Raw genomic sequence first — 12,725 nt, forward strand, 5'->3', positions numbered from 1 at the left:
ATATAGTATAAATATACTCCATTCTTCACCGTGAGAACATCCTGTTAAATTAGCTCAGAATACAGAGTTTCACCTGGGAAGGACAAGGGAGACAGAACTACCTTTCTGCAAAATGAACTGATTAACTACAGAGTTAGCAGCAAGTTCTGGGTTCCCATTGTGTCTGTTAGTGATTGCAAAGTTCCTTAAGTAAAACCTGAATTTCTCTTCTCCAGGAGCGAGGAGAAGTGTTTGGTGCGGAGTGGGCTGGTCCAGCTCATGGACAGGCTGTGCAGTCTGAGCAGCCAGACAGAATCCAGCTCCAATGAAAAGCAGACCAAGAAACAGAAGGTGGCCACCATGGCTTGGGCTGCCTTCCAGGTGCTCGCCAACCGCTGTGTGGAGTGGGAGAAGGAGGAAGGTAGGAACACTCTGGATATCTTTCTGTAGAGTGCCTGAGGAGTGGTGTAAATGGATTTAAAACAGGGCACTCACTCACCATGACTTAGTACTGTGGGGGTTCTTTAGAACACACAAGTGATTACAAAAATAAGTCGATTTTCTTCTCGTTGTTTTTTAAACTGTAGCTTTTTTTTTCCCTCCATATGAGAGTGTTAATTTTGCAGATAATTGCAGGTCTTTACTTTGTTCTGTCTAGAGACCCTGAGCTGTCACTTTGGCATTTCTCCTGTGATAGGGTTCACCTGTAACATACATAATCTTACAGACACGTGGCTGTTGGCTAATGGGATGTAGATGCTGTATCAGGGTTTATTTTTTGTAGGTGTGCACATTCATTTTTGATGACTACTGTGTATTCTTGCATTCCTCTTGAAGGTGGTTCCACAGATGCTGTTCACTCAGGGCTGGCTCGTCAGGTCTCCAGCCTCCTCACCAACCACCTGGCACGAGCCACCGAGTGTTGTGGCAACCAGGCAGCAGGGAATGATGCCCTTCAGGATGTCCTCAGCCTTCTTAATGACCTGTCAAGGTACCAGGCCTTTTTTCTACACTACTTTTTTTTTCTATGTATGAATATTCTAAACCATTCTAAATCTTGACTGTAAACTGACAGTCTTAGTGTTTAATCAGTGCCGTCAAGTTACGTAACCATTGTTGCAGATGTTTTGTCACATGCTGGAATTGTTTTTAATACATTTTTAAATAATCAATTTGTTTTGAATTTCAAGAGCATCATCAATCAGTTATTTGTTTTCCAGCAGCAGACTCCTGTTTTTGCCCTTTCAGGAGTCACATAGGTAAAGCCATCCTGAGCCAGCCAGCCTGTGTGTCCAAGCTCCTGTCACTTCTCTTGGACCAACGTCCTTCTCCAAAGTTGGTCCTTATAATCCTCCAGCTGTGTCGTGCTGCTCTGCCCCTCATGAGTGTTGAGGACTGTGGAAATGTGGAGTTGCCTCCCTGGAGTTACTCGGTGCCCTCTCTGAACAGCGAGCAGGATGATCCCAGTGATCCAGCCTCCAAGATTGCCTCCCTGCTGCTGGCAAAGCTGGCGGATTACGTAGTACCAGGTACCAGCAGCTGTTTGGTGTTGTGCTTTTGTGAGAAATTGCAAGGAAGTCCTGTTTTATGGAATCAGGGAATGGAAGGGACCTTAAAGATCTTGTTCCACCTCCTACCATGGGCAGGGACACCTTCCACTAGACCAGGTTGCTCCCAGCCCCGTCCAACCTGGCCTTGGATGCTTCCAGGGGTGTGGCAGTCACAGCTTCTCTGGGCAACCTGTTTCTGCAAGGAGCTTTTGTATGGACAGAAAGTTCAGGTATTGGAAGGTATATGATATGTCAGTGCTGAAAGAAGGATATTCCTGTGACTTTCCTTCTGCCTCCTAATTTACTTGTTCTCGACCAAGGTGTGTCTCAGGGATGATTTAGACCTATCTGAGGAGTGTTAGTATTAGTGTCAAGGGTAGAAAAATTTGTTGATGAGCTCATGGTTGTGTTTTTCTTTGTTTTCTTTTTTCCTTTCTACTTCAAGGATGCCAGACAGTTCTTTCTCCAACTGCCTCTGAGCCAGATACTACCTTGGCAAAAACCAGCCCTAAAAATTCCATAAAAGGTGATAAAGACCCTGGAGAAGAAAGCGAGGCAGTGGATGGTAAACTCTCTATTTTTATTCATAAACGAGAAGATCAGTCATCCCATGAAGTCCTTCAGCCATTACTAAGGTAATCTTAGCTCGCTGGATTGGAATTAGCAACCAATTTTACCAGTTGACTTTATTTTCTTTTTATTTTTTTCAGTGCAGCAGCTGTAGAAAAATCCATCCTAGATGTAATAGCAAATGGGAAAGCAAAGTGTCTTCCCAATTTGTTGTGTTTACTGGCAAAACAATAAGATAATGCAAAGGAACAGAAGAACATCATCTGTCTGAAAACAATCACATGAAAAATTAGCTACTTAGAGTCAGTTTTTCTGATGGAGTATCATTTGTCTTGTTTGTGGTGTGACAGACTGTGTAGGACTAACAAATAGAACTGTCAAAGCAAAGTGGCTTTAAAAGCATTGCTTTTAATAATGCATAAGCTGGACAGTAATTTGCTATTAAACCTTCTTTAGTATTCTCAGTGCTCACCTGGACGTTGGGATCACTGAATGTCAAACAGCCAATGTTACCTCCTCTTGCATTTTGTACTGTTGGTTTCATCTTCCCCCCTTCCATGTTGATTTTGAACCCATACTCTAAAAATTATACTTAAAGGTACAGGTGAAAGGTTAACTCAGAACCCTTGGGCGTTTGTGATCAATAAAAGTCATGATGCTTCTTTTTGAAGGGGGAAGAGATAAATTGCTTTGCAAATAACTACATTCAATAGCATTAAATTCTTCTGTAAAATAGTGCTATTGGGAATGTCTGTAACTGCCAAGGATTTCTATTACTGTTGACCCTTTTAGTTGCTAGAGATGCTTTCAAATAATTTAAAAACACCTATAATGTATTGAATTGGATTGTATAGTTCAACTGTGTTTTCCACCAGTGAGAACAAAGCTCATGTGTTCTGTTTTCACTCCAACAGTAGCTCAGAAGGTCGTCCATTCCGGCTGGGAACTGGAGCCAACATGGAGAAAGTGGTGAAGATGGATCGAGACATGACGAAAGTAAGGAAAGGAATAACTAAGGAATTATTCAACATCAGAATTCTTAGTTTTTACAACATTTAACAAAGGAGACTTTAACTGTTCAGAAAGAAAATTTTATGTCATATTTGCATTATATAGTTACAGATGTAATTATAGGGGTAAATGATGAAAAAGAATTTTCAGCTCATGTTTCCTCCAACCGTTGTAGGTCATGTTTCAGCCCCCTTAATATCCTTCTTCATGAAGTGTTTAATGCACATAGATAGTATAAATTTTAAACCATATGTTTAAATTAAAATGTCATGTATATTTTTGGACATATTCTTGATTATTTGCACCAGAAATATTCATTTGTGGCTTTTTGATCAGAGAAACTCTACTGTTCATCTAAAAATGGAATATTCAAGTCTATGAATTGATCCCTGATCTGTTTGTAGATGATAAAAAGCAAGAGAAAGAAAGAACTTGTCTTATGCCTGTGACTAATCCACACAAAGGAGGGTGTTTTGCTGTGTTCTCAGTACTTTTACATACACAGAGGGAGGAGAGTGGCCAAACAGATCTAACATGGATATTTATCTTCTATTTCATTTGCAGAGTGGCTGCTGTGAAGTTATTACAGAAGAAGCTGCTGCAGCTCTTCGAAAGGCAACAAAGTGGGCACAGTCTGGGCTGATAGTGAGTGTGGGACCACCCATAGAGACTGTGAATCCAGAAACCACGAGTGGCTTGTCCACTGGGGACAAAAAGAAGACAGCACAAACATCCATTTGCAGAGAGAGGAATTCTGAGCTCGCCAGGTGGGTCCCTCGGAGTCTACATTCTGCCTGTCTGTGTACCAGGATTTGTAGCAAACAATCTGGCTGTTCATAAACTTCCTTTTTTTTTTTTTTTTGTGCTGTATGTTGTTGACAACTGAGGCTTCTTTTCCTTGTGTGGCTTTGGAATTGATGGTGGAATTGCCTTTGTGTTGTGCACAGGACAGACCCCGTGAGGCCGTTCATCAGCGGGCACGTTGCCAACAGCATGGCAGCAGAGGTGATCGCGCTGCTGCACAGCCTGCTCATGGCCCCAGAGTCCAATGCAGCCCAGATCTGGACCACAACTGCTGAGAAAGTGAGCAAACTGAGCACTGAGTATCAAACTCACCAAGCATGTGTTCATTAGTTAAGAGAACTTAATTATTATCAAGTTTCTAAGTTACTCCGTTTCAATTTACCATGTGGAACACTTCAGACCTGGGGTGTGTGACTGCACAAAGCCAGCTCTCTCCAGCAGAAATTCTGTTTCACTCCTGTGTGGAAAGAAAATTAAAATTATCTTATTTTCTCTTTCTCTTTTTTTTTTTTTTTTTTTTTTTTGAATCTACTCAAATTTTTTTAAGAGTTAACATAAAATAGATTCCCAACCAAATCTGACATTCAAGTTTTATTTACTAAATTTTAAAAAACTACTAGAAAGGAGATTAAATTACTTTGGTACTTTATGATGAAAACACTTGCTGAAATTTTCCATATATCCACAGACAAACTACACTATGATTATATTATGATTACCCTTACAACTTTTTAATGCCTACAAAGAACAGAAAACCTTTCAGATCACTCACCAAGCGCAAGAATTATCTGATGTCTTAGGGTTTAAACAATCATTTAATAATAATAGAGTAATTTATTGATTATTAATAATAAATTAGTAAACAGTATAATATACACAATAATATATAAATAATAATAATCAAATAACCAGAAATTATCCATCACTAGATAATGTGTTGTGATGCTCTAATTCACCTGTCATTCTTTCCAGGCATTAATAATAGTTTAGGGAGTTCGCTTGCCTTTGGGTAGTTATTCTATTTGCTGTTCATTCCTCTCACTCCGTGGCCTCTGAAGGTAGAAAATGTTGGCTGGGAAGCACAGCACGTTCCTTTTATGTTCCTCTGAATCCTGCAGCACCTAATCTGCTGCTCTTTGAGAAAAGACTTTTGCTAAGATTATATTCTATTCTAAAAGTTACCAGGGAATGGACGTGGCTTTGATGGTGTTCACACTTGACAGAACTTGGAATATTCTGAGTTATATAATTCTCTTCAAGAACAAAAATAATTCTTCTGAGGCTGTGTGGGCTGGAGGCTTGGGGCGTTGGGTTTTTGTTTGAGTTGTGCTTTGAAGTCATTCTCTGGTGGTTTTGCTTCTGTCTCCAGGTTCTGTCTCGGGCTCTGATGTACATTCCACAACTTGGGAAATACGCAGAGAGCATTTTGGAGAACGGGAGCAGCAGTGGAAGGAAACTTGCTAAACTTCAAAGAATCGCTCGTCAGGCAGTGGCTGCCCTGTGTGCTCTGGGGGGCTTTAAGGAGACAATTAAAATAGGTTCTGAAGTCCAGGTAATTCAGCGCTGTTCCTATTTTATATCTTAAATGAGAATTGGTGCTTTCCTGCTGTTTTCCCTGCACTGGGAGACTCGTGTGGTTGTGAAACAGCTGCAATGACACTTGTGGAGACTGTTCCTTAAAATACCCACCTGTGGTTGTGTGTGGGGTTGGTGTGTGGTGTCAAACACTCGCTGATCCTTGTTTGTAACACCTTCAATCTTATGCAGCCCTTCTTTGGTTGTAGGTTTTAGGTAAAGGAATAGCAGGAAGCATTGGAGTTGTGGCATCTATTAATGAACAAGAAGGTATAGCTACGGTCAAATTCCCACCTTCCAGTATAGACAGTAGAAAGACCTCCCAAGCAGCAGACACATTAACTGTTCCATTATCTAGGCTCTGTGTTCCAAGATCTGAGGTACGGGAGTTTTCACAATCCAATATTCAGTCTAATAGCAAATATTTATTGATTTCTGTCACAGCACACTGACAGTTAATCTAAAGCATGTAAAAAAGGTCTGTTTCATCTTTGTTTAAAGATTCTTTGGGAAGTTTGCTTATGATTTTAAATGTATTTTAATAATATCTATATTTAAGTTCTCATTCAAGTAACGTGAATATTCACCTTTTGTGCTTAAAGATGTTCCATTGTGTACTATGTTGGGGGTTTTTTTGTTTTCCTTTTGTTTTTTCTTTCTTTAACTGATATTTTGTGATAGTACAATATGAGAATTAACTCCAAGTAATAAAACACCCTCATTTGCTAGAAACTAACTACTTGAATTTAACTTTTTACCATGCCCCCCCACCATCAGGCATTGCCTCTTCATAAACTGTCCATTACTGAGAAGGTAGTACAGGCAGTCCAGTCCATGTTGCTCCCTCAGGAGGGAAGTCTATCTATTCACACCTCACTTCCTGCAACAGGAGATGGCTCAACTCCAGTAATGGCAGTGGTCCGGCTTCTTGCTGAAATAAGAACCAGGTGAGTCCGTGGGGTTTGCCCAGTCCAGGCTGTTTGTACACAAATAGTCAAGGGAATTGCATGACTTCTTGTTTTCTTCCTCTATGGGTGTTGACATAGGACAGGAAAAACTCCTGTGTCTTCCTTAAGTGCAGTTTAGTGTCTGGGGGTTGTTCGTGAGTCCCAAAAATAAAGTGTCCCTGTAACACTGCCTTGAGCAAGTGCTTCATGTAAATCCACTTATGAAGCAGGGCAAAGCTGTCATTGGGGAGGTTCTAGTGGACAGCTAAGCAAGCAGACAAATAGATCAGTTGACATGCTGGCTTTTAGTACAGCCTTGAATTCAGTACATGAAAAAACAGATTTGAGTAGTCTTGAATTCAATGCATGTAAAGACAGCTTTGACTTCAACATACACTTTTGTAATGCTTCAAATGTATTCTTTTTCCATTAAGAGCATGCCTGGTGATGGCTCAGCTGTTGGAAGACAGCTCATTCTGTGAAGAATTCATTCAACAGTGTCCAGCTGCTGTAGAAGTGCTGAATTTGGTGGCCCAGGAGTGCAGCCCTGGTATGTGTCTGACACTTTGTGCAGCTTCGTTGTCATACTGGGCTCAGAAACAGAACAGCTTTTAAAGTCATTGCAGTGTTTTGTCCTCCAGCTACTCAGAGTTTAGGAACTGGCACAGTACAGCATGTCTTGTCATTGCTGCAGAGCTGCTGATGTAAGAGCAGCTAATAATCACACTAAATCATTAAACATTAGGCATAAATTTAGGCCAGGACCTGATCTTTGTGTCACAGAAGATGCCAGTCCTGGGACTGTCTTTTCCGAACTCTCTCCACTTTTCTTGCTTCCGGAGTATCCTACCCTGTATTCCTTGATGTCACCATATGTTTTCTTTTTATGATCTTTTTGCTGTTTTTTACAATGCTTTCTTATCACTGAGCTCTCAATTTCCTTCCCTCTTGTTTAAGGATAAGCAGTGGGCTCAGCAGAGGTCTTTGTTCAAGGGCAAGTTTTAAGAACATGTCAGAGGAAAAGTGGCTAAAGCAAAGGATGTTTAGGGCAGGAGCCAAGTGATTAGCAATGATCTCCAGTGTAAAAGGGGGAGCACTGATTTTTTTTGACAGCAGGCATAGATTCTTTTGACTTCCTGCCTTTGCTGGGCCGTAAACATGCTCACTAAAATGAACTTTATATCTTAATTGTCTTTGCTAACCAAATATAAATTAAACATGAGGAAAACACTTGCATACATTAGACTTTGCCCCGATTTTGTTGTTTAGGGGAGACTGATGGAATCTCTTAAGTGCGAATGTCATATTTATTCCTGTGTTAAGATGACATTGTTGGACTCCAGTAACTTGCTGGAAGCTCATGCCTTGGTGTGGTTTGTTGTTGCAGGGGAGAGGCTGCTGGTGGTGGAAATGCAGTGTGAGAGGTTACGGATGTTGTACCGGGACTGTGCCCGACCTCCCCCTCCTCCCCTCCAGGCAGACAGAAGGCAGGTGAGCATAGAAACAGCTCAAAGTCCTCTGCCCTCAGTGAACCCACTGGGTGCAGAGGGTCTGCCTGTGCTGGTGGAGCCAAACTGGTTGGATTCTTATTTAAACATTTCATTGAATGTGAATTTCTGTGATGGAAATTCGCAGTTGTATTAAATGTGCACCTCAAAGAGTGTGTGGTTGGATTTCAGAGGATGAATTTAGCTGTAATCGGTAGAATAAACTACTCTGTTGTGTTTGCAGCCCAAAGAAATCACGTGGAGCCCCTCCAGAGTGTTTCCCCCAGTGAGGGCATGTATGTTCTCCTCACACCTGGCAGCTGTGACCTTCCTGGCTGATCCCAGTGCAGGGGGGGGGCTCCCTCGGGGCACCTTCATCTATGCCACTTCACCAGTTCCAGTGCAGGTGAGAACTCACAACTCTCCAGCAGTTTGTGTCATTCAGTATTCAACAAAGGAAAAAAAAAAAAAAGAAATTTCCTTTTTTACCTACGTTTTGTAGGTATTTAAAAAAAATACTCTTATTCTTTTTTAAAAGTATTCCTATTTTTATTTCTAGGCACCATCATTCTACTGGGAAATTGAAGTAGTTTCCTATGGAGATACAGATGATGACACTGGACCAATAGTTTCATTTGGATTTGCCACAGAAGCTGAAAAACGGGATGGTGCTTGGACAAACCCCGTGGGCACCTGTCTCTTCCACAAGTATGTTGGAAATGCACACCAGAAATCCTGGTGATGCTCAGTACATTTGTAAGCACATTAGGGAGGAGTACTGTGAACACATAGTAGGCAACATGCTCTTTTTAACTGAAATGTTAAAATGATGGACTAGAGTATCCTTGCAAAATAAAGGAGTTGAGTTGCCTTTTCGTTCTCACAGCTGGCAGTGGGTTGGAATCCTGCTTTGTTTCAGTGCTCTGGTTAATTCTTCTCCTTGTTGCTCCTCAGCAACGGGCGAGCAGTGCATTACAATGGCTCCAGCCTGCTGCAGTGGAAGAGTGTCAGACTGGATGTGACTCTCTCTCCTGGTATGTGAGAGCTTAGCTAAAATACTTATCTGCTAAATCAGAAAATCCTCTAAATGTCAGGGAAACAGTAGATGAGAAAACCAATGAAATCCTTCTTTTTATATTTTTCTCCAGGTGACGTAGCAGGAATTGGATGGGAAAGGACAGAAGGAACTCCCCCTCCTCCAGGGCAGCCAGCAAAGGGCAGAGTTTATTTCACGTATTGTGGGCAGCGACTCGGGCCGTACCTGGAGGATGTCTCTGGTGGAATGTGGCCAGTTGTCCACATTCAGAAAAAGGCAAGCTGTAACAGAAATATATTGTTTGATATACTTTCAGAAATACTAAAAGCATAAAGTATTGAGCCTGCTTACCTATCTATAAGAAGTAAATTAATCACAGAATATTCTGAGTTGGAAGGGAGCCACAAGGATCATCGAGTCCATCCCTTGAGTGAATGGCCCATATGGGGATCAAACCCACAACCTAATAATTTTTACCTGTCTGGAGCTGGGTTGAGGTATTTCATCTTCTCTGGTGCAATTTAGCATGATTTTGAATTTTTTCTGCCCATTAGCCCAGTAATGTGCAGCTGGCCTGATGAGATGCTGTTATTTTGTGCCAGTAGCCCCTCTGTTAGTATTCCCACCCAGCTCAAAGGCAAAAAAAAAGGCAAGTTCAAAGTTTGTGTTGAGCAGCTTAATGCTTTCCCTGATAGCTGGGAACCCCTGTGGCAGGGAGATAGGATCAGCTTATCCCTTTGGCTGAGGTATTTTTAAAAAAAGAGCAAAGGGAAGGATCAAATCTGTTACCTTCAAGTCAGAGAAATAATTCCCTGGACTATTTTTGAGTGTTAAAGGCAAAAAACACTCCTTTATTACAGCACCAAGGTGCACAGGAAGATTTTGAGCACACTGAGTTACATAGGCTTTACAAGTTTGTGCTATCATCTAATTACAATATTCAGATTCCAATTACAATATTTGGACATGACCTCATCTCTTACACCCTCTTCCAAAACCGTCCCTCCCATGGTACCGCCCTCACCATGCCCCTGACAAGCCTCCTGAATTTGAGTCGGAGGTCCCAGAAGGCCCCTTTCTTCATCTTTTCTTCCACTTCCTCATCTCCTTTGACACAGTATCAGCCTTCTGGAATGGTTTCAAGGCTCCTGAGTAGCTTTGACTGGCTGTCAGGTGTTGTGTCTCTTGCTCAGTACATTTTCACAGATAGCAATACCCTTCACCTCATTCTTTTGCAGCTCTTAACGGAGAACAAATAAACTACATTTTTAGGAATCTTGGACAAAGGTACTTAGCAAGCAGTAGTAGTGAGCTGTGTAATACAGGTTTTACGGCTGCAAACCAATCCCCAATGCTTTGATGTGCATCTCCTTGCAGAACACCAAGGTCCGGGCTAACTTCGGCTCCCGGCAGTTTGCCTTTGCCGAGGGCCAGGCCCACCGGAACGCTGCCGACCTGTGCATCGACCTGGCCGAGGAGATCAGTGCCAACTTTGAGGCCCTGCCCTTTGCCATGGCCTCTGACAGTGACAATGACGCTGGCACCAGCATCGCCTCCGACCCCGGCACCCACGGGCCCCCCTGCAGGATCGCAGCCGTGGCCACGGCCCAGCAACGTAAAGTGATAATGAATATTTAAATCTCTTTGGGCAGAAATTACAATCAATTAAATAGGATTTAAGCCCAGCCTGGTACTGCCTCTTAAGCACTGTCGAATCTGTGCTTATCTGATTTTAGACAAGGCAATTAAAAAATTCTTCTTTGGTCTTCCTCTGTATGGATGTGCAAATTATCCTTAATTAATGGAGCTACAATGAGAAATGATCTCATTAGGGTTGGGAATACAATAGGATGTTACAGTTGGTTGAATCAGCCAATTGGTTGTGCTGTGTCAAAAGGCATTACGTTCCCACTGACTGATTGGAGACCATGGAATGCGGTATATCTCAAATTTCATGGAATATTTTTCCATGCATTCTGATCTCATTATCTCCATGTGTGTTTTGCAGAATATGACAGTGACACATCTTGCCACTATAAAATGGAGCTGAGCTATGAGAACTTTATCACCTCAGGTCCTGATCCTCACCCCCCTCCAATTGCAGATGATGAAAGTGATGATGATGATGACGACGATATTCCCCGGGTGAGGAACGTGGCAAACTCTGCCTCCTGTAATTTATAGACTGAAAACACAGATAGTAATTTATATTTTTAGATTTTACCACACAACAGTTTTTCCTGCTTCTCTAACAAAAATATAGCTGCTGTTAACTTCTCTCTTCTTGGTGTTCTTGTCTTTGTAGGAGGACCATTATGCCCTCTTGGTTAAAGCCTGGGAAACTAAAGTTTTCCCTACAATTCGAAGAAGGTTCCGTAATGAGGCTGAGAGGAAATCTGGGCTGGATCAGATTAAAGGAGCTCTCCAGTTAGGTATGGCTGTATTTATTTCTATGCACATTGGTTTATATGATGTGCAGGAAGTGTGAGATAAAACCTGTGTTTCTTTCATGTTTTACTGTATTCAGGGCTGGAAAATTTAAATTTAAAAAAATCACTTGTTGTTTCCCTGGAGTGCTTAGAATTTGTTTTGGGCTCATGATTTCTCTTTAACAGTTTTACTTAAGTTGGACTATTTAAATAGAGGAAGTTACTTTAGAAATAGTGATGTGATTTGTTGTGATGTGGGTACAGAAATACTTTGGAATAATAGTTGGGGAAGAAATTACCCACATGCGTTTTCTGTCTGTAACAATATCAAGGCAAAACTTTTGAGGAACACAGTAATAAGGGGAGATTTGTAAATGGATACAGGTCTGGCAGGACAACCTGTTTGTGGGAAGGTCACAGTAAGAGTGAGGTAGGAATTCTGAGCCCTGATGAGAAGCTCAGGAAAAGTTCCACTTCCTTGAGAAAGCTCCAATTTCTATCTATCAGCCTGGCTGAAAGAATATTCAAGTAATTAGATACCTGCTTGGGATCTTAATGAGAATAAGAACAAATTTCAAGTGTCTGGGGAAAATAACTTGCACTCCCTTCTTTCTGCCAGGAATGGTTGATATAGCCCGGCAAACTGTGGAATTCCTCTATGAGGAAAACGGGGGCATCCCAAGAGACCTGTACCTTCCCACCATCGAGGACATCAAAGATGAGGCAAACAAGTTCACAATTGATAAAGTACGGAAAGGTAAGGTCAGCAAAAAGGATCCTGGGGGGAACAGAAAAGCTCAGGGGCTCCAATATTTGGGATCTGCTGCAGAAACGGTCAGTCTGAGGAAAATGCTGTGCCTTAAAAGCTGTGTTGTCCCTTCCTGGCCAGGCCTCACAGTGGTGACTCGCTCTCCTGACAGCAACAATGTCACCAGCAGTGCTGTGGGAACAGCTTTACCCAAGTTTGCTATTCGGGGGATGCTGAAGACATTTGGTCTTCATGGTGTTGTTCTGGATGTTGATTCGGTGAGTAAAGGTACACTGGGAGGGCTTTTCATGTATCAGCATCACACATTGTGAGCAAATGCTTGGAATGCTGATTTGAAGGAATAAAAACATTATCATGAATGTGTTTGTTGACAGTTTTGGGTTTGGTGTTGCAGGTGAATGAACTGGTACAAGTAGAGACCTATCTCCGAAGCGAGGGAGTTCTGGTGAGGTACTGGTATCCCATTGACATGCTGGAAAGGCCACCTGCAGGATACAGGAGGACTGCAACCAATGGATTGGTTACCCTGGATAACACCAACATACAAATTCACAGGTGAAAAAGAAAT

The 12,725-nt window shown here is 41.9% G+C and overlaps 1 protein-coding gene across 1 annotated transcript in view; it reads left to right on the forward strand.

Annotated features, from left to right (window-relative positions):
• The window catches only part of HECTD4 (HECT domain E3 ubiquitin protein ligase 4), a 60,923-nt gene that overhangs the window by 27,204 nt on the left and 20,994 nt on the right, over positions 1-12,725 (forward strand). Inside the window, exons 33-54 of the mRNA XM_027714885.2 lie at positions 216-400; positions 817-970; positions 1,228-1,508; positions 1,975-2,164; positions 3,014-3,095; positions 3,675-3,877; positions 4,058-4,193; positions 5,284-5,466; positions 5,699-5,869; positions 6,267-6,436; positions 6,871-6,986; positions 7,824-7,927; positions 8,168-8,329; positions 8,483-8,631; positions 8,878-8,957; positions 9,072-9,235; positions 10,337-10,574; positions 10,968-11,104; positions 11,265-11,391; positions 12,008-12,145; positions 12,278-12,414; positions 12,552-12,712. Coding sequence (XP_027570686.1) covers positions 216-400; positions 817-970; positions 1,228-1,508; positions 1,975-2,164; positions 3,014-3,095; positions 3,675-3,877; positions 4,058-4,193; positions 5,284-5,466; positions 5,699-5,869; positions 6,267-6,436; positions 6,871-6,986; positions 7,824-7,927; positions 8,168-8,329; positions 8,483-8,631; positions 8,878-8,957; positions 9,072-9,235; positions 10,337-10,574; positions 10,968-11,104; positions 11,265-11,391; positions 12,008-12,145; positions 12,278-12,414; positions 12,552-12,712 — 3,468 coding nt within the window. The remainder of the gene's footprint in view (positions 1-215; positions 401-816; positions 971-1,227; positions 1,509-1,974; positions 2,165-3,013; positions 3,096-3,674; positions 3,878-4,057; positions 4,194-5,283; positions 5,467-5,698; positions 5,870-6,266; positions 6,437-6,870; positions 6,987-7,823; positions 7,928-8,167; positions 8,330-8,482; positions 8,632-8,877; positions 8,958-9,071; positions 9,236-10,336; positions 10,575-10,967; positions 11,105-11,264; positions 11,392-12,007; positions 12,146-12,277; positions 12,415-12,551; positions 12,713-12,725) is intronic.

The sequence above is a fragment of the Pipra filicauda genome, unplaced genomic scaffold (assembly GCF_003945595.2).
Source record: "Pipra filicauda isolate LSUMZ 115617 unplaced genomic scaffold, ASM394559v2 scaffold192_size1418226_pilon, whole genome shotgun sequence".
NCBI classification, from domain to species: Eukaryota; Metazoa; Chordata; class Aves; order Passeriformes; family Pipridae; genus Pipra; species Pipra filicauda.